We start from the raw sequence: 25,044 nt of genomic DNA on the forward strand, positions 1-25,044 counted from the left end.
GGATACATTCTAGGAAAATAAAACTTCCATCGAAGAGAAGCAAATGAAAGGCTTTCATAAAAATTCTTGTAGAATCGAGAATGAAGTTTTCATTCTGTACATGCCATATCATGAATTAGTAATTGCATCCAATCTCCAAAAAAATCCCAATTGTTTCGAACTTTCTATTTTTGGAATGGAATATTTACGGAATCCCCATGAATAGGATCAAACCTTATTCCATGGTATTTACATGAGATTCCTCTTTCTTATTCTTAAGCAAGGGATCTTGCAGGATTGACAATTGAAACTGAGAAGGATAAAGTGTTTCCATTAATTTATTTGTTAATGAAATTAGTTTTGATTTTACCAGTTGCCACTATTGATATAAAGAGACCATTTTTAGCAATGAATCTTGTAAAAAAATCTTTTGTGAAATAGAATAAGTGATCAATGGTTGAATGATAGAGTAGTTGTGTGCATAGAGAAAGATATATTTGATAGTATTTATAATGAAGTCATTATATAACACTTTTCAAATGAGGAAATCATGCTGAAGACAATTATAAATGTATTAGTTAATTATTGTTTTATTAATACAAATACTTGTATTTATATTAATTTGAAATTTATTTATATTATTCTAACCTTGCCCTTCTAAATATTATTTATGGGTTCATCACTGTTTAACTGCAAATTAATATTAAATTATTCAATTATCTGGTTTTATTAAATCAAAATAATAATTAATATTAGAGCACATAAAAAAATGTCTAACGATATCATGTCATGACATTCTATGCGTCATTTATGTTAGAATCAGTATAAAGTTTGATCTGATTTATTGTTAAAAAAACTCAACAATTAGCACCTCAGCTGTTTTCACTACTCGTGAGCATTGACATGGTTTTCAATTACGAAGAGTTATTTGCCAGTATGTAGCTCTTTTAATTACTTGTCAAAATTCAATCGAAGTTTGAGAGACAGTTATTAGCAAGCCAAAAGCAGAACATAGATACTGTTCCAAATCCTTTAGATCGACTAGTTACTCATATAATGTTTTGCTATGAAGGAGTTAGAAATGTACATTAAAAAGGAAGTTTAGTAATTGGTTCCAACTTTTTCTAACAAAAGTGTACACTTGAATCACACAGAATTGGTAAACTTTCCAAGCTTAAGTTGCATAAGAGTCAGCACTACTGACACTACTACTTAATGTGGTTTGTTAAACATGGGTTGCCCTCTGAAAGTTGATGAGTCTACATTGCTGAATATGTTGTCCGCCTGACTCGGGCTGTCAGGTGTTCCCATTCCCTCATTCTGTGGTCCTATCCCTGCATACTGTTGCACAACCAGCACTGACACTGTTGCTGAAAAGTCAGATGATGCAAGCAAATCCCCAATTGCACCAAGCTCTGGGCACTCACTCCAGTCGGTAAGACCAGCCGTTAATGGTGAGCTCATTCCTTGTCCTCTCCCTACTATGAACAAGTCATGAACTGTGTCCATTGCTCTTATTGCTGCCACTGTCTCCTCCCCATTGTTGGCCACCTTCTCTGTATAAACAATTGATTCATCATTTACATTCTTCATCCTGAAGTCGTTTATAAACTCTACATCAAGTTTCTTCTCCCTGTCATTGTTGGTTGGATCAAAACTAGGCTGTGCTACTGGATCAACTGTATCTTCTCCTGGAATAAATCTCATCACGGTAAGACTAATTCCTGGATGCTCGGACATTCTCCATGCATATGCTAGTGCCTCTCTGTCATCTGGGCCACCAAAGTAGAGCACTGCAATTTGATGAGACACTTGATTTGCAGCCAACCTTGTAGACCCGTTTAAGCCTCTGTCAACGAGAATCCCAACCGAGCAAGGTGCATTTGCTTGTAGATTCTGATTGACCATACGAAATGCTGGGTTAGTGGCTTCCATTGCTCCATCAACTGTCTGGTGCATGTGGAAGGGAATGATTATGAGGGCTACACGTTTGTCCTCTGCCAAGCTGCAGATATCTTCATGCATAGTGGAGTAAGGGGAAATGGCTGTTAGGGGATGAACAGATACACAAGCTGCATGCTGCTCATAGTTCTCGAAGGCACTGATTATGTGGTCTGATTGAGCTTGTGTTCGATTCAGGGCTGGCCTACCAGATTTCCTGTTGTTGTGCACTATGAGCATGGCAGACGCACGACCAGTAAGTTCAACAAGATGAAGCACATAGACGCATATTGGGGATCTTTTTTTTGGGTAAGATGCTTCAAGAAGGTTGATTATTGTTGGGACATTTCGAGGAGTATTAATACACACCAGTAGCCTCAATTCTGAATCTGGTTTTGATCTTTGGATTGTTCGTTGTTGGTACGGTAAAACTCTCCTTGCTGGCTTGTAAATTATTGTTACAATTGGTGTGATTACTGCTGTCATAATGATGGCTACAACAACCATGCTCGCAAATGACGACTCGTCTAACACCTGCAAACAATTTTACTTTACCAGTATCATTGCAAATATACACAGAAAATCGATTGGTTGGTTTGAAGTACCTTCTGGTCCTTGCCAACATTGAGGACAATCATTTCTATTAATCCTTTCGTATTCATGAGCAAGCCAAGAGTAACTCCTTCATGAATTGGCATCTGGTAAATGAGTGCAACAATGACAGTACCGAAAATTTTACCAGCAGAAGCTAGAATTGTCACAAGCAACAGAATTCCCCAGGTAAAAGTTCCTTTGATGGCTACAATATCAGTCTTGAGTCCGCTCATAGCAAAGAAGAGAGGGAGAAGAAGCCCTGAGACGAAATCCTCGAGCTTTTCTATGAGAGTAAGTCCGAGTGGTCCATTTGGAATCACCAAACCAAATACAAAAGCTCCAAAAACAGAATGTGTTCCAATGGCATCTGTGATGAAACCTGCTACCATAACCCCGGTGAGAATGAGACATATGTAGAATTCACTGAAGGCTTCACCCTCTGGTGTTCTCCAAATCATCCAGGAGATGAGAGGTCGAACAATAAATATGCAGAAGATAACAAAGGCTACACTGCAGATTATCACCCAGAGGGACGACAAGGAATTACTTTCCTTCTCTCCTAAGGCAATGGCGAAAGCTAAGAGAATCCAAGCACTCATGTCATTGAAAAGAGCTGAAGATAGGGCAATCCTGCCAAGCTCTGTGTTGATAAGTTTGAGCTCTGCAAGAATTGTTGCCAGCACGGGAAAAGCAGTGACAGAAAGGGTGACTCCAACGAAAAGTATGAAATTTCCTTGACTCATGTGTTGTGATTTATTGTGCACAAGGAATGAGAAGCCAACACCAATAAGGAAAGGCAAGATCATGCCGGCCGCAGCCAAGGCTAAGCACTTTTTCCCTGTGCGACGGATCACGGATATGTCCATCTCTAGTCCAACCAGGAATAGAAAGTAAAGAAGGCCAACATTTGCCATTGTCTCGAGCACCATTACACTTCTTAAAGGGAAAATTGCATTGGAAATTTCGGGATTTCTTCCAAGTACTGATGGCCCCAATATTACTCCTCCCTGTAAGTACTCAGCTGTCTATCAGTTTCTAATATTAGACACAAAATACAGAATTTTTTACATTCAAGACAATGTTCATAAAGGGAGATGAAAGCCACCACACCAAGGGCTGAGTAGGGGTTCATGCCCCCACTGACATGATCATTAATACGAATAAACATGGAAGATGATGAGTTACTTACAACAATCTCAGAGATCACACGAGGCTGGCGAAAAGGTTTCAAAACGAAAACGAGAGCGCGTGTGGTGACGACCACTAGTGTCAACTGCAAAATGAAGAGAGGAAGAGAGTAATCCAAAGGATTATCTCCCTGCCAAACTCCATTTGTGGTAATCATATTTGGTGCATAACATACTATTGTTTCTTCTGTTACATTCGCAGTTGACACTTGTTCTTTCATTTTGATTTCTCTTTTCCTTTTTCGTGCTTCTGTTTTCTCTTCAGTTTTCTGCCACCACGACGCAAGAACCTGAAAGAAATTTAAACAAGGCTGAAAACCACCAAAATTTTCCGATTCCTTTAAAGGGTGCCTCTAAATTAAACCACCATTGTTAGGATGTTTATCATTCTTGACGTGAAGAATAACAAAATGCATGCATGCATTAATGTTGGTTTTGTTTCATTATTGTTTTGCTTAGTTGATTTCGTGAAGAAGAGAGTCAGTAATGAAAAGATGATGAAGAAAAGCGTTGAAGGAAGTTTCATTTGATGGTTGCCCGTCCCAAATGGAAACTTTTTCCTCTGTGGTTGGCAGGTAACCAGAAAATACCTATTTTAAGCTTTTTTTCTTTTTTAAATTTTTGGTTAATTATTTTATTTTATTAATTGGCTGCATCGAATGTTTCCAAAGCTAGAAGATAAACATAAAATTGTTTTTGTCTATGCATGTTTCTATTTCAATACTAAATAGTTTTTATATTATTAAAGATTCAAAGATTAGCGCAATTTCTGGGTTTGCCCTTGACGAGATAGTATTATGCAAAACTTAGAAATTCATAATTAAGACATAGCAATGTTCCTTAATACAAATATATATATATATATGGAAAATGAATATTTTCCATTTGAACTATGTCAATCAATAAGTTTGTACCATTAAAATAGAAAAAAATGATATTTTTCCATGTTAATTAAATGTATTTTTGTCGGTATATGAATTAAATAAATATTATATAATTAATATCACTTATTCCTCTAAAATACAAACAAATTACATCTCTCTCACAAATTTTATGATTTATCACTTAAATTCCTATTTTAAATTAAAAAAGTAAACACCTAACCCTAGCTCTAATCTTATTGTACTAATACTTTGAAACTAAAATATCCAGTATAACTTAATTTATCTTATCAGAAAGAATAGGTTAGTGTCTTACTCCTCTTGAGCTCTTTGTAGGAACATAGATAGACTTTTAAGAGAAGACAATGGTAGATTTTTGTTGATTATGGCAACCTAGGAGTTTGTTATATAGTGTAACTTTGTGTCCAAGATGCTTTGTCAGTTTTTTGTTGTCCTGGCCTCGGTCTCTTGAGTCTAAGATGAGCTTTGGTTATTTTTGTTTTCTCATTTGAGGTTTTGGTTTTTTTTTTCTTTTAAATATACTTACTTTCAAAAAATAAAAATAAAATAAAAAATTATGATTTTGAAGATCAACTTAATAAAATGCCAATAAAATAAAAATAAATAGACTTTATAAAAAAATTAAAATCATTATCACAACTAAAATTACAAATTTAAAATAAAAATTCTTACCATCAAAACAAAACAAAATATTATCGACTGTTATATTATTTTATAAATTATTCTCTATTAGTTTTTCATTTAACTTTCTTTTTATAATTTTTTAAAATTAAAAATAATTTTATTTTACTATTCTTAACAAATGTAAAATGAAAAGAAATAATATTATATATACATATTTTTTAGTATATAATTAGGTAAATGATGTGAATATAACTCCAACAACACTGTTCAACCTCCATGGAAATCAAGTAAGGTGCAATAAAACCTAATAAGATGAAGATTTGGCCCAATTGTGTCTACTTGACCAAGACAAGTTCAATCCCTCTCAAACAAGCTTAGGCCACTTTATTCATGAAAAGGGCATCCTAATAAGTCCATTTTATTCATTTGGATACATATCAATCATAAGAGAAATGAATATTCAAGTTGATAAAACTAATGAGAAAACATTCCTTAAATTAAAGAATAGTTAGTGACATTGGTTTACTCTCCAATTAATGCAAGTATGGGTTTATGACATATTGGACGTCTAAGCATAAATCAAGGAACTTTTCGTAAAATTTTATTGTACTATATTTTTAAATATGGAAAATTAAAATTTTTACCCTTTTTTTATTATGTATACAAATATACCACTTATCTCAAAACTTAAATAAAAATATCATAACAGTATTTTATTTTCCTAAAATATCCTCATTGATATAACTTATCTAGAAAGAAAGAATACTATCTCTCTCTTTTTCCTCAGTCTTTTAGAGAATTACTAGTGAGAGAGAGATAAAAATTACTAAATTTATTTAGAGAATTAATATTTGTTATAAAGATTTCACAGTAAAATCATCCACATTCAGGTCAATATGTTATGTGTTTTCTTTATGAATAATTAAAAATCAAATAATGTATGATAAATTCATATTCATGACTTCATGTGAAATTCAATTTTATTATAATTTCATATTGTTAAATTATTTAATGTTGTTATTTTATATTATTTTTATTATTTAAAATTATTATAATATTGTATTAATGATTATAAAATATAAAATTTTTAATCTGAAAAATTTTCAAACGAAAAATGGGTTGGCGCTAACGCCAACTGATGCCAACGCCCACTAATTTATGTTTTTCGAATACTCTTTCATGCAATGGCCATATAAGTTAAAATATTTGAAAATCACTCTATTTTACTTCTAAATTTTTGCAGTGGGCTTAGGGGTGCAAGTAAGGAAGAATCCATAAATCTTTAAATTCAGTGGGGTCCACTGCACAAAAGAAAACTGAAAATTTTAAATTCATTTACAATATTTTAATTTATATGGGCTCACTGCATGGAAGAGAACTGAATTCAAAAAACATATAACCAGTGGGAGTTGGCATACGCCAACCTTTTTTTCATCTGAAAATTTTTTAGATTTAAATTTTTGTATTTTATAATCATTAATATAATATTAAACAATATTATAATAATTTTAAATAATAAAAATAATATGAAATAACAGTATTAAATAATCTAACAATATGAAATCATAACAAAATTAAATTTCATATGAACTCATAGACATAAATCTATCATACATTATTTGATTTTCAATTGTTCATAAAGAAAACACATAACATACAAATTTTATTATTCAATCACATGTCTTCTTTGTTGAAGAATTTTTTTTCCATACTACAGAGATTCTTTCTTCACTAGAAGACTAAGAAAAAAAAAAGAGATGGTATTCTCTCTTTCTGCATGAGTTATATTAATGAGGGTATTTTAAAAAAATGTAATACTGTTGTGGTATTTTTGTTTAAGCTTTAGAATGAGTGGTATATATGTATACTAGAGATGACAATTTGGGCCCGATTTTAGGGACCCCGACCCTTCCTGGCCCTAACGGGGAGAGAATTCCCTTCCCCTTCCCCTTCCCCTTCCCCTCCCCTTCACGCCCTCATCTTCGTTCCTTTTATATTAATATATTTATTTAAAATACTAATGTATTTTTTATACTTTTAAATTATTTATATTTTTCAAATTTATTTAGGTTTTTATTGTATATATTAAAGTAGTTAATATATTATATTTGTGATATTTGAAATAGTGGGTTAATTTTAATTTTATTTAATTATATTATTTAATATATTTATATTGTTTTAGAAGGTAAGAAAAAGATTTTTTTTTTTTGCGAGTACGGGGAGAAAATTTTTCTCCGCGGGGATGGAGTGAGGATTTTTCTTTGTAAGGAGGGGATGAAAAATCATTTTTATCCCCGTAGCGAGGACGAGTCGAGGATAGAGATTGATATCCCCTATGGGGACGGGGACAGGGACGAGGATGGGGACAGGGACGGGGATGGGATTGAGATCTCCTCCCCGTCTCTCCCCGTTGTCATCCCTAATGTATACACGGTAAAAAAAAAAAGGTAAAAATTTTAATTTCCCTTTAAATATTATGTAAGTGCTCCATTGTAAGGAATTTGCAGTATTTTGGTGCGGAATAATAATTAAAATTTTTTAATTAATCAACAAATATATCATAAAAAACCTTTTTTAGATTACTCTTGTAAGATAATTAATTTATAAATATGTTATTAATATTTATAAGGTATTTAAAAAATATGCATATATAGAGATAGTTTTTAACTTCTATTAATTAAGATAAATTGTGAAATCATTCTCAAAATTAAAAGTAGAACTGAACCTCTACATTTGCACGAAACATCGAAACTATCCTGAATGATCAGCTGGAATCATGGGGTTGGTATGTGGCTTGTATGAAAGCCACGACAGCAATAATTTATAATTATATAAACAGATGCAGTGGCAAGGGCTTTGTTTTGTCACACAATCCGTGACGTGCTTGAGAAGTATATGCGCAGTATATTCCTCTCTTGAAGCTGTGAGAAGAAAGTGCCAGCCCTCTTTCCACCTTGGCGGCTAGGCCAGCCATGTGAGCTATATTTTATACCTTGCACGGGAAATAATAATATTAATTTATATGAAGTGCGCCACTTTTGTTTATATATTTTTGAAAGCGTGTATAATTTGATTTAAATTATAAAATTAAATCAAATTATTTAAAATTATGATTTAATTTAATTTAGTTTATAAAATAGTTTAGATTGAATTAGAATTTTTCAAATTATTTTCTTCAGTTTGATTACAATTTGAACGATTTTTAAACTGAACCAAACTATAAATAATATTTTTATAATATATATATATTTATATGTGACAAAATATTTCAATAAAAATTAGATATATAACTTTTTTTTCATATTTATTTTATTATTTTTTGTATATATTATATATATTATATTTATTTTACGTACGTATATTATGTTTTAGAAAACTATAATTCAATTAATTTTATTAAATGATATATATATATATATATATATATAAATGAATAATTTTAAAAGATTTAAACTATAGTAGTCGAATCATATATTGTATCATATATCAAAAACCTAATTTACTATATCGTATATCATATTGTATGATATCCTTTTTAAAATTAAAATAGGCCAAACGACTATTTCCCACCCAAGGTTTAGCGTTTTCTCAAAAGTCCCCCCTTTAACTATGGAAACACCAAACACCCACCCATGGCCAGTTAGATTTAACCAAACCCTAACGGTGGTAGGGGTAAAATCGTCATTTTAGCTATAATATTAAAAATAAACTAAAATAGAATCTATTTTGCCCCCCTAAACTTTAAAAACTAAAATTTTTCCCCCGCCTAAGTTTTAAAAAATGGCAGTTTCACCCTAGGGTTTGGTTTTGAAATCTCCGACGACCTCTCCGGCTCCGTTGCCGACGGCCGCTCCCTCCGGAAGCAACCTCTCCTTCCGACGATCTATTTCCTCCCATTTGGAGGTCCGATCGGCGCCCGGAGACGCCGTAGGAGACGAAGACTTCGTCGAGAAGACGAAGTTTTTCGTCTTCCCAGAAGAAGACCTCTGGGAAGACGACCGTCTTCCCAGACGAGGACGACGGCATCGGCTTCGTCTGGGAAGACGAAGAACTTCGTCTTCCCGACGAAGTCTTCGTCTCCCACGGCGTCTCTGGGCGCCGATCGGACCTCCAAATGGGAGGAAAGAGATCGCCGGAAGGAGAGGTTGCTTCCGGAGGGAGCGGCCGTCGGCAACGGAGCCGGAGAGGTCGCCGGAGATTTCAAAACCAAACCCTAGGGTGAAACTGTCATTTTTTAAAACTTAGGCGGGGGGAAAATTTCAGTTTTTAAAGTTTAGGGGGGCAAAAGGAGATAAAATTTTCAGCCGTTAGGGTTTGGTTAAATCTAACCGGCCATGGGTGGGTGTTTGGTGTTTCCATAGTTAAAGGGGGGACTTTTGAGAAAACGCTAAACCTTGGGTGGGAAATAGTCGTTTGGCCATTAAAATAATAAATTACTAATAAAATATTATAATTGACACGTCATCATTTTAAAAAATATCACAAACACCCTTAACATTTTAAAAATTTTCATATACACCGTTAATGCATTATCATTTTCTCTAAAAAAATATATTATTTCATATAAGTAATATTATTGTATCATACAACAGATATTGTATTGTATGATATGTTTATCGTATCATATTAATTTGATTATTGTATCGTATGATATGTTTATCGTATCATATTAATTTGATACATCTTATGATACGTATTATTTTTTATCTATATTGTATCATATCGTAGGATACAATATGTATCGTATATTCTAAAATATTGATACTTATAGTTCAAATCGTAATCTAAACCAGACCAAACCGTATTTTTTCAGTTTGGTTTGGTATAGTTTGAAACTTAAAATGATTCAGTTTGATTTGAAAAAATTTCAAATCGTTTTCTTCAATTCGGTTTGAAAAATCTCTCAAACTGCACCCTTATATATTTCCAATGAGCAATTTTCACACATAAGGCATATATATGTGTGTGTCTGTGTGTATGCACATACGTGCTCATGTAGGCCCCACCTATTGTCTATATAAATATATTATTATATTATATATTTATATTTTATTTGTTTTATTTAACTCTCATTTATTGTTGTGGCTCACATGGAATTATGTATTTGGTTTGAATTTAATCCAACTTGATATACAATCCTAACCATTTATAATTATTTCACTTTAGTCTCTAAACATCAAAAATATAATTTCAAGTCTAAAAACTTTTATAAGACTCGAAATGCTCAAACTAAAATTTAGATCAAATCCGATTTGAATTCATCTTAAAAAATAATACGTCTCTAGAGTTTGTTCAACTCCTTTTTTGTATGCGACCTATAGGCTCTCCACTAAATCAATAGTAACCAGATTTATATCGAGCCTTCAATCTGGCATCTATCTGGACATAGATTAAGAGTGGCTCTAGTAAGACATTATGACCACCTGATTAGTGAAGTGTTAACATATGACTTCTTAACCTATCAGTGATAAAGTTACTCATACAATTCAATCCTTTCATCATATGATATCTTTTTGAGATTAAGATATAAATGAAATGTCTCCCTCAAAGATCTTCGAGTTATATAGACTGACTTCTATCAACGACCAAAAAATAACATCGGATTGAGCATCAACTCAATCCCACTATGACCATAGATTTAGTTGGTCTTTGCCATCTGTCAAAGGGCCCTAATTGAGATATCAACTTTTGTGCTCGAAAGTGACGAATCCTCTGTTGATCCACAATAACCTTCATATAAATCTCGAAATAGCCAATCACAACCTTTCAGGCAATCTTCTAATTAGATTATGTTGGGTTGGTATCAAACCATATCGATCCTTGCATAAGACAGTCTGGTGACCTCAAGTTTAAAGATCACATATATCTTTGTTCACTAAAAAGATAAATTTTATTAACATTAGAGCAACCATCTATATGAAATCCTCTTGGTGGGTTAGTCTGGTGAACATTTCTACAATGTGCACTTATAGGTTATACCAAGTTGTCAGCAAACAAGTTTGACACGTAAGAACTATCATTATCTTTCGATGAGGTCATTTAATACTATGATAACTCTATCACTATTATTTATGCCCTTAGTCATGGTAATACCAGAGTTACGAATATTTAAAAAAAAACACCTAATATGCACATAGGATTCTTACGATTAGGTGTCGAGCACTAATCCTCTCATCATGGTTCAACCATTCTTAGAATATTTGTCTGTACATATATTAATATGTTTTATAGATAAAGAATGTCACAGTAAATTATCAATACGACTTTTATCAATGAACTTGTATTGTCATGGGGATTGGCTCTAAGATACCAATCCCAACCATCTCCCATTTGCACTATAATCAATTTTCTATGCAAACAACATTAAATGATTGTATGTGCCAATCATTGCTTCTACTACAATAGAGCATTTATTGATACACTCTCTTCATTCAGTTTTTTAAAATTAACTAACCTTTCTTCTTGTCAATGTGAAATCGTTAAAGTATACAATTAGACTGTTCAGTGACACCATAACTCTATGAAGCATCTGTTTGGTACTAATAGTACTAAATCAACAATGCTAGAAGTCAATTTTACAATCTAATGTCTTTTAAGACCTTGCATTTTGAAAGCTTTATACTTAGTTTTCAACATAGAATTGATATTCATTATTTTTAACCTGATTTATCTTATATTGTTATTCCTCATTTAATGACTTCATCCTTTAAAACCTCAAGAATTATACATATTCCATTTTAAAAAATCAAGGAAATTTCTTAGTGTATCGTCCAATGATGCCTATTTGGATGTAGTTGATATTTCTAAAAGATTAAGATATCAACATTGAGTGTATATCATGATACTCATAATCATTCTAATTGTTGACGCTAATAGAAATCTAACCATCTTTGTCTCTCAATTTATATGTTTAGAGACACATAATCCTAGAAATTATGTATTATCATGACAAAAAAGAATCCTTTTTTATTCTTATTTGTTGAATCCTTCAACGTTCATCTGTAATAAACACTATAACTTAAATTTGGTAGTCTATATAATCTACAACAATAGATCAAGTGAAGAGATGGACTACTTAGTTTAAGTTCATTTAAAAAAGATTACTTGGTTACCTAAGTCTTATAACAATGACAAAGATGACATTTAATTTTGATATGTTTATCATCATATAGATATGCAATGTCAAAATTGTTATTGTACTCCCACTAGCTTTTATATATAGATTTTATATTCATTTTAGTAAAACCAAAAGATTTTATTGTTTTATTTGTATGAATATTTCTAGATTTTGACATTCACATAAGTTTTTAAATAGAACTCATCAACTTGCATACCTGACTAGCTCATTTTCAAGGTTAATACCATTGGTTATGGTCATATATGGTAGTTTGTTATTGGTTCATTTGTGTTGATTATATTTTAATTGAGGTATGATGGAGTTTGTGTTGGGAGAGAAGGTTTAGGAGATAATCAGTGAATTTGCATGGTTAATGAATGTGATTAATGATAGATTTTTTTATACTCATTCATGTTTACATGATTGCACATCAATTTGGTATTAAAGCTTGGGTTGTGTCAGTGAGTTATTTGTGAGTCCATTTTCATCATTTGTCATTGATCAGAATTACTGTTTATTAGCTAGAATTTGAATTTTTTAGACAAAAGTAAATTCAAACTAGAGCTCGATTACACCAAAACCATTAAACCTTAATACCCAATATGCACACTTGTAACATTTCTCTCTCTAGATACATACCTCTACATAGAATATGTACTTAGAGAAACGCGTCTAATTAAAACTTTACATATAAAGAATTTATGTCAATAAAACTCCGTAATCCCAAAAGTATATTAGTTATTACATAAAATCCAAGTATATAAGTGTGAAAAGTCAAAACATATGTCGAATGTGTATAAACAAGGATTAACAGTTCAAACTATACAATATCCAATCATGATAAAAATGATAATAATGACCTGCTAGCTCTCTCACTATCTATTAGGGTAGATGCTTTGGAGCCAATCAATTTGACATTTGTAATTGTAATTTTACATTCATTAATTAATAAAAGATTAATTGTTATTTAATTCATATGTGTATTTATATGATTGTACGAATAACATGTCTTTAGAATGGTAGAACTATGACAAAAGGATCAGACAACTGATTGTGAGAACCTTATGCACAACTAAGTGCTCATTCTAAAAACATCTGTAATCTCGATATTACAATGAAAAAGGGCACATGTAATGATGATAAGATTATTGTAGTGTTGAATGACCTCATTGAAAGGTAGCAATAATTTTCATGTGTCGAAACTGTTTATAGATAACTTAGGGTAACACATAGGTGCACATTATAGACATGTTCATCAGACTAACCCTATCAAAGGATGTCCTTATGGATGATTGCTTCAATTTCTATGAAATAAATCCTTTGAACATCATGAGTGCATATGATTTTATGACTTGAGGTCGTCAAACTGTCTCGTATAAAGATCGATATAGTTTCACACTATCAAAGTACTATTGCAACTAGGGTATCATAAAGGTGGTGTAGGACCATATAGTGAGATACATGGAGGTTATGGTTGATCAATAAAGGATTCATCATTTTTGAGCATAGAAGAAGATATCTTACATGAGAATATTGAAAGAAATTCATGACTACTTGAATCTGTGGCCACAGTGGGATTAGGTTGTAGCCTAATTCATGTAATTCAATAATGTGTATCAGTTCATACCGAGGAACTACTGAGATAGAAGTATTTCTTTGTCTAAGCCTTGAGATATTTGTTGATGAAAAGATTGAATTACACATAATTATGATTTTGTAAAATTTTAAAAGATGTCAATTGACATTTTGTTGTCTATGTAGCTATGACATTTCGCTGGAGGTAAATCTTGGTTTGTGTCTAAATTCAACTTGAATTCAGACACTACTGATTTAATAAAGACCTTATGGGTCACATGCATATAAAGAGGATTGTTTGATGACAATTCTAGTATTTAAGAAAAAAGAGAACTCTGCTGATTACATTTAACCAAGATCACTCGGTGTTCATAGTGCCACATGGCACCATGCAAATTAGTAGCATGGCACGGCTGGACATTTTTTGGTCTAGTTGTGCAATTCTAATACATGGCACGGTTGGACAACTCTTGCCCAGCCATGTAAGGCATGAAACCATGTCGGGTGGCACACTACCGCCTGTGCATGGCTTAATATGTGCCACTTTTGCATGTGTGTAGATAAGTAGAGTGTTTGGATTAAATTCCTATAACATTTGCATGTATGTTTAAGGGTATTTTGGTATTTTTTTAAGTATTTTCTTGTGTAAGATTATGTTTATGAAGCTATTATATGATTTTTGGCATGCATGATCATGTATGAGAAGCTACACATCAGTCTATGATGTGGTAGAGAACGCAAAATGGTCATTTTTTGTATCATTTAATTTGGCCAAATTTGGCCAAGGTACACACCCATGTAAATAGGGTACACAATTATGTCTAGTTAGTGAATTTTGAATTATAAGATAAGGATATGTTCCACGGGAATCGCACGACATGGTTTTAATGTTTTATAACTGGCATACACACCCATGTATGTTTGTTTAATCTGAAAATAAAAATGATTGCAGATTGTGCAATAATCAGCTTTTCTAAAATCTTTTTAGCCAACAAGATAAAAGAGAGGATTGGAGAATGCTAGAGCCACATCTTGCTAGGAGAGAAATTTTTAGGAATCATTCAAGCCATGAGAATACTATTTGCTTATTGTATTAAGGTAAGTAGCACAAGTTCTTGTGCTGTATTTGTATTAGGTGTTACTGATGGATCTAAATTGAATGCGAACATGATGCCTGATTACTTAGGTTAGTTTTATATATATGTATGTATGTATGTATGTATATTGATAGTGGAAGTAAGGGTTGATTGAGTTTTTCCATGATTGTAGTTCTATTTATAGTTTAGAATTGTTTGATTTTGATTTAGTAATGATTTCCTCTATGTTTAGTTGTTTAATTTAATATTAATGGATTGTTTGGGTCAGTAGAATGATAGAAAATTTATTGAGATTGGTATGTGGATGAATGAACCTTTAATGTATAGTGTAGAATGGGATAGGCATATTTGGTATGTGTTGTGTCATGTTGATATTGTTTAAATCATTGATTCACTATGTAATGCGAAATAGGGTTGTATGATAAGGTATTAGTTATGAAATATGTACTTTTAGAAGGATTTTGTTTGTATTTGGAAGCGTGGAAAATGTAGAAGACTTAGGATTAGAATTCTGGAAATTCTGAAATTTCAATGACACATGCCCATGTGTATTTAGGAATATCTACCAGTGTAAGATTGGGTACACAAAGGTGTAGAATTAGGCATGGACATACTGCTATATGCGCTGCACCAAGGATACACTCTTGTACATTTTTATTACAAATTGTGCAGATTAGGCAATACACGCCCTTGTATAAAGGATACACACCAATATATTTTTAGGGAAACTTAAAAATGTAAGCACTTGAAATGGATTCAGAATGTATGAAGCTTTACTATGAATATACAGATTAGAGAAATGATAGACTTACCCTATGAGGAATATTGAAGGAAGAAAACTAATGATAAGACCCTAATGAGAGTTATTAGTAATAAAAATTCATAAGGGTGTGTTTGACTATATAGACAATGACACGTGCCTGACTGGATCTTGTTAGGATTAAAAAGTTCAATATGATGTATAATAATCTTACAGGCCACCAAATTGTGGGTAAAGTGGTAGTGAAAATAATGGAGCTAATAAATCTATGTGATTTTGTATTGACAATGGATGTCGTATCATTTGGGATGCATAAGCGAAGACGGGAGTGGTCTAGAGACCTACTGTATTAGTAATATTGTCTCAACAACCCAAGTCTAGCCAACATACATATGAATTGAACATAAAAATGACATTTAGGATTTCATAAGCTTTTACATGACGTTTGGGATGTCGACATACATTGTAAGGGTTAGTCATTCAAGATGACACCTCGTTACTAAAATATGAGCATCTAGGATGTTGGAGAAAACATTCGTGAACTTTCTTAGGAATGAAGTAACACCACTATATATATATTACTTTTGCTATTTACTAAGTGTAAATTCATTTATGTGTTTTTTGTGTAATTTTGTAGGTAGGGTTCCAGAGCAGTGGGGTGACAATAAGAAGGTTAGTGGTATGACTCATTACAATACATAAGTGTAAGGGGACTTGGATATTTTTTGTTATCATTCACAACCATTCATTACACGTTTACAAATTCTTTTATATGTACTGGTGTATTGGGATTTGAATATTATTAATTTGTATGAGCTTATACTTATGATTACATGCTTTCATTTATATTGTCTAGATAATGTTTGAACTATTGTATTACAATTTAGTAAACTTTTGGGATGGTGGCTTTATTTCAAATGTATCGTATTTAATGATTGAAATAGTATGCTATAAAGTCTAATAGGTCACATCTTTTAGGGAGCATATTCCAGATAGGGATATATACCTTGAGAGGGGTGTTACATTTATTGTATCACAACATGATTTTAGGAATCTCAAAAGTGATTTTATGCTTGCATAATCATTTGAAAACCTCTCAAGCAATGCTGACCACTCCCATCAGCCAACTGTTGTAAGTAGAGCTATGACCTGTATATAAATAGTATTTTGTATAATTAAGGTTGTGTGCTTGATTTCAAGATGAGGAGATCTAGGAGATTGATAGGTAAGATGAGATTGACAAGATTCCAATTCCAGATGAGAGCCTAGATATAGCTCAAGGACCCATGCTAGGTGCAACTATAATATCTCACATAGATGATGAGCAAATCAAAAAGATTGTATAAAAGGTTTTTCGAGCTAATCATGAAACCTTCGAGAGTAGGAGTCACCCTATGCCAACACCACTATTGGCTGAGCAACACCTCTTTACATATGACATGTCGCCCAGATGGAAATCAATGGGTAAAGGCTTATAGAGACAGGGGTAAAATGAGGACACAAGGACCAAATTCACCTAATTTATAGCATAACAGGTAAACACTAGCCCTCGAAGTTTCATGGGACAGACAGGAATGTTATGTCAGTAAAGGATTGGCTAAAGGCCATGGAAAAGGTAATAAAGCTATTTGAGATGTTAGATAAGGAAAAGATGTGATGTGCCAATTAGTTTATGAGAGACAATACCAAGGTATAGTAGAGAGCCTTCAAGAGTGCCCAATAGACTAATATTATAACATGGGCTAGTTTCAGAGTGGTCTTTGAAAGGAAGTTTCTAGAAGCTGATGTGTAGTATGTCAGGGCCAAAAAGTACCTTAGATTGCGACAAAAGTATATGATAGTCAAAGAGTTCTCTACCAAGCTAAACTCGCTAGCCTAATATGCCTCAGGTATGACTAGTACCAATAAAGGGAAGACAAAAATCTTCATCAATAGGCTTAAAGCTGATATCGCTAAAGATGTGCTAGCAGGAGATAACCCTCCCAGATCCTATATTATGGTAGTAGGCTAAGCTCAATGATTAGAGGTTATGAGATTGAGAATGGTTAGAGAGAAAGCAAAAAGACACAGATCTGTTCTACCAACTCAAAGTCATGAACCATACGACCCCAAGGGTAGCCATATAGGAAATAGTAATAATAGTCATAACACTAAGAGCAATAAAGACAATCATGGTAAGAGGAGTTTCCAACTCCAGGGTTCTAGGAGAAGTTAGAAAAGTAAGAGGTCGAGGCACAAGAGTGACCTAAGCGAGAAGAGATCTCTACATGTTAGAGATATGGTTATAGACATATAAATGAGTGCGTAACTATTTAGAGGATTTTTTTTAGATGTAAATAGCCAAAACACTTTGCTCGGGAGTGTACTATAGTAACACTAACCCTAATAAGGCAAATAGCTAGGGGAGAAGGATAAGCTAGGGTCTATGTAATGACGAGACTCAAGTTACGGCTAGCCCATCTGTTATGACTAGTTAATTAATTTTTCACTCTTGTCCTTTATATACACTAATAGATTCTAGTGCTACTCATAGCTTTATTGCTCGAGAGATTGTGGAAAGGCAGGGATCAGAACCTACCACAGTGTCTGACATTAGTATAAAGATGCCAAATGGAGATAAAATTCAAAGTAACTAGATATTGTTAGGTGAGACCATATTCTTGAAAGGTTGAGAGATAGTGGTGGACTTGATAATGTTTGACATGCCGAACTTTGGTATAATATTAGGCATGGATTTCTTGAGCCATTATGGAGTTGAGATAAACTGCAAGAAGAAGAAAGTTTGGTTTTAGTTGGAAAACAGTAAATAATTCTCATTTGGTGAAGGTCAAGTATTGAGCATAATGATCAACAACCTAAAAGTCAGAAAAATGTTAATAGAAAGGTGTTCAAGGTACCTAGCTCATATGGTAAGTAAGTCGAAAGAGACCACCCTGAGTTTACAATCCACCCCAATAGTGTGTGAATTCTCTAATGTGTTTCAAGATGGGTTACCTGGATTGACACCAGTAAAAGAGGTAGATTTCAATATAGAGTTGGCCCTAGGGACAATACCCATTTCTAAAGCCTCATATAGAATGGCACTAGCAGAGCTTCAAGAGTTCAAGAAATAGTTACAAGAATTACTTGATAGAGGATTTATATGACCAAGTCATTCGCCATAGGGCGTACCAATCTTTTTTGTGAAAAAGAAAGATCAGTTGATATGTATGTGTATTGACAACAAAAAGATGAACAAAGTCACTATCAAGAACAAGTATCCCTTGCCATATTTTGATGATTTATTTGATCAACTAAAGGGTGTTTTACTATTTTCAAAACTTGATCTAAGGTTAGGATACCATCAAGTTAAAGTAGCCGAGAAAAATGTTTCAAAGACAGCCTTTCAAACAAAACATGGGCATTATGAATTTATGGTTATGTTTTTTGGCCTAATGAATGCACCAATGATCTTCATGGATTTAATGAATAGGGTGTCTCGATAAATTTATTATGGTATTTGAAGATCTTCATTGATAAATACCATAATAAATACCACCAATGAATCTTGTTTAGTTTCCCTCCTTTCCACAAGGGAACCCTTTCTATTAAGGTGGAGAAGCAAAAGAAGGCCATGAAGTCTACGGTTGCCAAGCCATTTACCAAGGGGACTTCATTCTACAAAAGCCCTCCTTTCCACAAGGGAACCACCTTTCAAAAGGGTTCCCCATCCAACTATAAGGCTGCCGAAATCACTTCCAAGGAGAAAGGGAAAGAAAAGGTAGTAGAACCTAGCAAGAACAAACCAATTATGGCAAGACTTGATCTCTCCAATAAAAAGTGCTTCAAATGCCAAGGTTATGGACACTTCCAAGTCGAATGCCCAAATAGAAGAACTTTGTCATTGATGGAGATTCAAGCTATTGAAGAATCTCTTCAAGAAGATGAAGAAAATGCAGATTATGGCCATTAAGATGGAGCTGCCGAAGAAGAAGAAGAGGAGGTCATGCAAAGGGCTGATGAAGGAGAGATGTTAGTGATTAGAAGAGCATTGCATTCCAAGTCCTTTCCACATGAGGAACAAAGGCTCCAAATTTTCCAATCAAGATGCATCATTGGAGGCAAGGTGTGTTCTTTGATTATAGATAGTGGGAGTTGTGCAAATTTGGCTTCATCTACATTAGTGGAGAAACTTGGATTGTCTACCATACCTCATCCTCAACCATATAAGCTCCAATGGTTGAGCAATGGGACCAGCCTCCAAGTAGCCAAACAAGTACTTGTTTCCTTCTCCATTGGTAAGCATTACTAAGATGAGATTGTGTGTGATGTAGTTTCCATGGATGCATGCCATTTGTTGCTAGGGAGACCTTGGCAATTTGATAGAGAAGTAACTCATAATGGTAAAAAGAACACTTATTCCTTCAAATTCAAGGGGAAGGCCATTACTTTGCTACCTCTTAGTCCCCAAGAAGCTAACAAGGCTATCAAAGGGAAAGAAGCTAAAAGGGAGAGTATGTATATGAATGGGCAGCAAGTAGAAAGGGCTCTTTTGAGTTTGCAACCTATCTTTGCATTACTTATACTTGAAGGGGAGCTCAAACATGAGAAGAAAGAAGCCCACCCCTTAGTTCAATCTTTTTTGGTTGAATTTGAAGATGTGTTCCCACTAGAGCTTTCATCCGGCCTCCCTCCTATAAGAGGCATTGAGCATCAAATTGACTTGGTTTCGGGTGCACCATTGCCTAATAAGCCAGCCTATAGATGCAATCCCATGAAGACTAAAGAGTTGCAAAGGCAAGTGGAAGAATTGATTGAAAAAGGCTTTGTGAAGCCTAGCATGAGTCCATGTTCCGTTCCAACCCTACTTGTTCCTAAGAAAGATGGCTCATATAGGATGTGTGTGGATAGTAGAGCCATTAACAATATAACCATCAAGTATAGGTATCCCATCCCTAGACTTGATGACATGCTTGATGAGTTACATGGTGCTTGTGTCTTCTCCAAAATTGATCTAAGGAGTGGCTACCATCAAATAAGGATGAAAGAAGGAGATGAATGGAAGACAGCCTTCAAGACTAAAGGAGGCTTATATGAATGGGTGGTTATGCCCTTTGGCCTTTCAAATGCTCCAAGCACTTTCATGAGGCTTATGAATGAGGTACTCAAACCTTACATTGGTGCATTTGTTGTTGTTTATTTTGATGACATATTAGTATATAGCAAAACTCTTGATGATCATGTCTTGCATTTGAGAAGTGTTTTTGATGTGTTGAGGAAAAATAAGTTATATGCAAAGGAAGAGAAGTGTGAATTCTTTGTAGACCAAGTTGTGTTCCTTGGATATGTAGTTTCTAAGGATGGTATTCAAGTAGATCAATCCAAGGTAGATGCCATTAAAACTTGGCCCCAACCAAAGACTCTCACTGAAGTTAGGAGCTTCCACAGACTCGTTTCTTTTTATAGACGTTTTGTGCCTAGTTTTAGCACTCTCATGGCTCCCATCACTGAATGTATGAAGAAAAATGGGTTTGAATGGTCTACGGCAGCCTCCAAAGCATTTGAAGAGGTTAAAAAGAAGTTATGTGAAGCCCCCGTACTTGCTCTACCTGATTTTGATAAGGTATTTGAAGTGGAATGTGATGCAAGTGGAGTTGGCATTGGGGCAGTCCTAACTCAAGCCAAAAGGCCCATTGCTTACTTTAGTGAGAAGCTCAATGCGTCCAAGAGAAGATACTCCACCTATGAGAAAGAATTCTATGCAATTGTTAGAGCCCTTTATCATTAGAGTCATTACCTAAGGCCTAAACAATTTGTGCTTCATTCCGATCACCAAGCCTTGAAGTTTCTTAGTAGCCAACATAAGATAAGTTCAAGGCATGCTAAATGGGTGGAATTCCTCCAGTCTTTCTGGTGCACATCCATCAAGGCAATGCAACAATTCACAAACTCAAATTTGGAAATTAATGTTCATATGACACAGCAGCACTTTATCTTCCAATTTAACCAATCAAATGACCTCCAAAACATACAAAGGATAGATCATTGGAAAGGGTATTCAAAAAGCTTTCTAATGGTATATTATAGCAATCACAACTCAATCAACAAGGCATTCAAAACTTGTTTCAAAATTTGATGGCAAAATTTGAAAATGGCAAAATTACATACTGTGAACAGTATCCAGGCATACAACACACATTCACACTTTGGATTTTAAGGGTAACAAGAAAGTTAACCAAGGCATAAAGGAAATTTCCACCAACCTTGGGGTCTTCTACCACCAATTCTTCCTCCAAGATGAATTGGATAAAGGAAAAAACAACTAAAGAAAAGCAACAAAGCTTTACTTGAATATTTCATTATCAAAGAAGTCTAACCTTTACAAGTGAAAATCCACTTTCATATACAAGAGCAAGTGGTGGCAAAAATTGGGCATTAATTTGACATGGAAGCTTTTCCCTTCATTTAAGCTTAACCATTCATTCAATACTAAGGCCATACCATATTAATTAAAGAAAACAACAAAAAGGGAACAACTTTTCCCTAAAAGGTGGAACTATGTCCACCAACTAAAGTTACTTGCTTCCCTTTTAGTTGCAATCTAACTAAATGGGCTTTGAACACCTTTTTGGGCTTCAAAATGGAGTGATGGATGGTTGTAACTTCACTTGGGCTTTTCAAAATGATGTTTGGACGTTTGGACCATTGATGGACTTCAAAAGTTGCACTTTTGGATCAATTAGAGCAAGCTATTCATTTGGACCTTGGGTGGATGTAATAAGACTATATCCAAAAGTGGTTTTGGGCCAAAATTGAAGGTGCAATGCTTCCTTTGGCTTGGGATTTGCTGGAACTTTATTCTTCTTGGCTTCAAAGGTTGCATGGAGACTTAAGGATGACTTGGAACCCAAAAATGACAATGGAGCTGCATATACATCACTTTCTCCTTTGTTTCAGCATATAAACAAGGTTCTTCCAATATAGTTGCCAATGCTCTTTCAAGAAGGCATTACTTGTTATCCATTCTTGATGCAAGAGTTCTAGGTTTCCAGCTTATGAGACAATATTACAATGAAGATGATAAGCTTTGGGAGATCATGAAAAAGTGTTCTAGAGGGGCATATGAAGACTATTCTGTCCATGATGGTTTTCTTTTCAAAGGAGCTAAATTATGCATCCCTAAGAGCTCTTTTAGGGAACTTCTCATTAGGGAGACACATGGTGGTGGATTAGCAGGTCATTTTGGCATAAATAAGACCTTAGACATACTTAAAGAGCATTTCTATTGGCCTAAGATGGTGAGTGACGTCCAAGCCATTATTGCAAGGTGTGGCACATGTCAAAGGTCCTAGTCTCATTTCAAACCTGGTCCTTACATGCCTTTACCTATTTCGGAGCAGCCATGGGAGGATCTTAGCATGGATTTTATTGTGGCTCTTCCAAGAACTCAAAGTGGAAAGGATGCTATAATGGTGGTAGTAGATAGATTCTCTAAAATGGCCCACTTCATCCCTTGTTCCAAGACTGAAGATGCTAGCAAGGTGGCTGAATTATTCTTCAAGGGAGTGGTGAAGCTACATGGAATTCCAAGAACCATAGTTTCGGATCGAGACACCAAGTTCTTGAGCCACTTTTGGAGGACATTATGGAGCAAAATGGGAACCAAGCTCATGTTTAGCACCTCTCATCACCCTCAAACCGATGGTCAAACCGAAGTAACTAATAGGACTTTGGGAACAATCTTGAGGACTTTGGTTAACAAGCACTTAAGGGATTAGGACTTGAAGATTGCTCAAGCTGAATTTTCCTACAATAGGAGTCCAAGCGCAACAACCGAACACTCTCCATTTGAGGTAGTCTATGGCCTTAATCCCTTAACTCCTTTGGATCTAACTTCCTTACCTCTTGATGTGCAAGTTCACAAGGATGCCAAGGAGAAAGCTGCTGCCATGAAGAAGCTCCATGAAACCATCAAATCTCAAACCATGAAGGCCAATGAAGCTCACAAGAGGAAGATCAACAAGCATAGGAAGCCATCCATTTTCAAACCGGGTGACTTGGTTTGGGTGCATTTGAGAAAAGAGAGATTTCCAAGCAAAAGGAGGAGTAAGCTAGCTCCAAGGGCTGATGGACCATTTGAAGTGCTTGAGAGGGTAAATGACAATGCATACAAGGTGAATCTCCCGGATGAAATGGGAGGAGTCTCGGCCACCTTCAACATTGGAGATCTTTCACCATACATGGAGGATAGCCACCTTGAGGACTTGAGGGCAAGTCCTTCCCAACCCGGGGGGGATGATGTATTTTCGGCTACCTCTCCAACCCTAGCTTCCAAGTCTTTATCAAGTCTCCATTTGGCTCAAGCCATCTTGAGAATGAAGAATTAGCTCCATGCAAGCCCAAAGATTCATTGCTTTTTCCACATTGGCCCAACTTTACTTTTGGGTGCAATCTCATTACTTGCACCCAAGGCCTTAATGAAATAGCAACTTAAATGAGTTCAAGAAGCCAACTACAAGCCCACTTGAAGCCCAAGTAGATGAGGCAGCCCTCCATCACTTAAATGGAGCCCAAGATACCATGAAGCCCATTTAGTTGGATTACAACTAAATGGGAAGAAAGTAACTTTAGTTGGTGGACATAGTTCCACCTTTTAAGGAAAAGTTGTTCCCTTTTGTTAGTTTATTCATTAATGTAGTATGGCCTTAGTTTAAATGAATGGTTGAGCTTAAATGAAGGGCAAAGCTTCCATGTCAAATTAATTGCCCAATTTTTGCCGCCGTATGCACTTGTATATGAAGTGGATTTTCACTTGTAAAAAGGCTAGACTTGTTTGCTAATGAAAACTTCAAGTAAAGCTTTGTAGCTTTTCTTTAGTTGCTCTTTCCTTTATCCAATTCATCTTGGAGGAAGAATTGGTGGTGGAAGATCCCAAGGTTGGTGGAAATTTCCTTTATGCCTTGGTTAACTTTCTTGTTACCCCTTGAAATCCAAAGTGTGAATGTGTGTTATATGCTCGGATACTGTTCACAGTATGTAATTTTGCCATTTTCAGATTTTGCCATCAAACTTTGAAACAAGTTTTGAATGCCTTGTTGATTGAGTTGTGATTGCTATCATATACCATTAAAAAGCTCTTTGAATGCCTTTTCCAATGAACTATAATTTGTATGTTTTGGAAGTCATTTGATTGGTTAAATTGGAAGCCAAAGTGCTGTTGGGTTATGAACAGTAATTTCCAGAATTGGGGTTATGTGTTGTTGCATTGTCTTGATGGAAATGCACCAGA

General features: G+C 34.5%; 1 protein-coding gene across 1 annotated transcript; it reads right to left on the reverse strand.

The window, feature by feature from the left end:
* Window positions 1–1,099: 1,099 nt before the first annotated feature.
* LOC123205578 (cation/H(+) antiporter 15-like) lies at window positions 1,100–3,922 on the reverse strand. Its single transcript, XM_044622564.1, has 3 exons — window positions 3,704–3,922; window positions 2,526–3,521; window positions 1,100–2,454 (listed from the first exon to the last, which is right to left on the reverse strand). The coding sequence occupies exons 1-3, from the start codon at window positions 3,920–3,922 to the stop codon at window positions 1,192–1,194; spliced, it is 2,478 nt and encodes an 825-aa protein (XP_044478499.1). The 3' UTR covers window positions 1,100–1,191.
* Between the last annotated feature and the right edge of the window lie 21,122 nt (window positions 3,923–25,044).

The sequence above is a fragment of the Mangifera indica genome, unplaced genomic scaffold, assembly GCF_011075055.1.
Source record: "Mangifera indica cultivar Alphonso unplaced genomic scaffold, CATAS_Mindica_2.1 Un_0009, whole genome shotgun sequence".
In the NCBI taxonomy this organism is placed as follows: Eukaryota; Viridiplantae; Streptophyta; class Magnoliopsida; order Sapindales; family Anacardiaceae; genus Mangifera; species Mangifera indica.

Excerpts from the sequence above, each read along its gene's own strand:
- LOC123205578 (XM_044622564.1), bottom strand. The coding sequence starts at position 3,922 with ATGAAAGAACAAGTGTCAACTGCGAATGTAACAGAAGAAACAATAGTA. Across the intron at positions 3,522-3,703 it reads GTGTGATCTCTGAGATTGTT|GGAGGAGTAATATTGGGGCC; the intron begins GTAAGTAACTCA and ends GAGTACTTACAG. Across the intron at positions 2,455-2,525 it reads ATGTTGGCAAGGACCAGAAG|GTGTTAGACGAGTCGTCATT; the intron begins GTACTTCAAACC and ends AATTGTTTGCAG.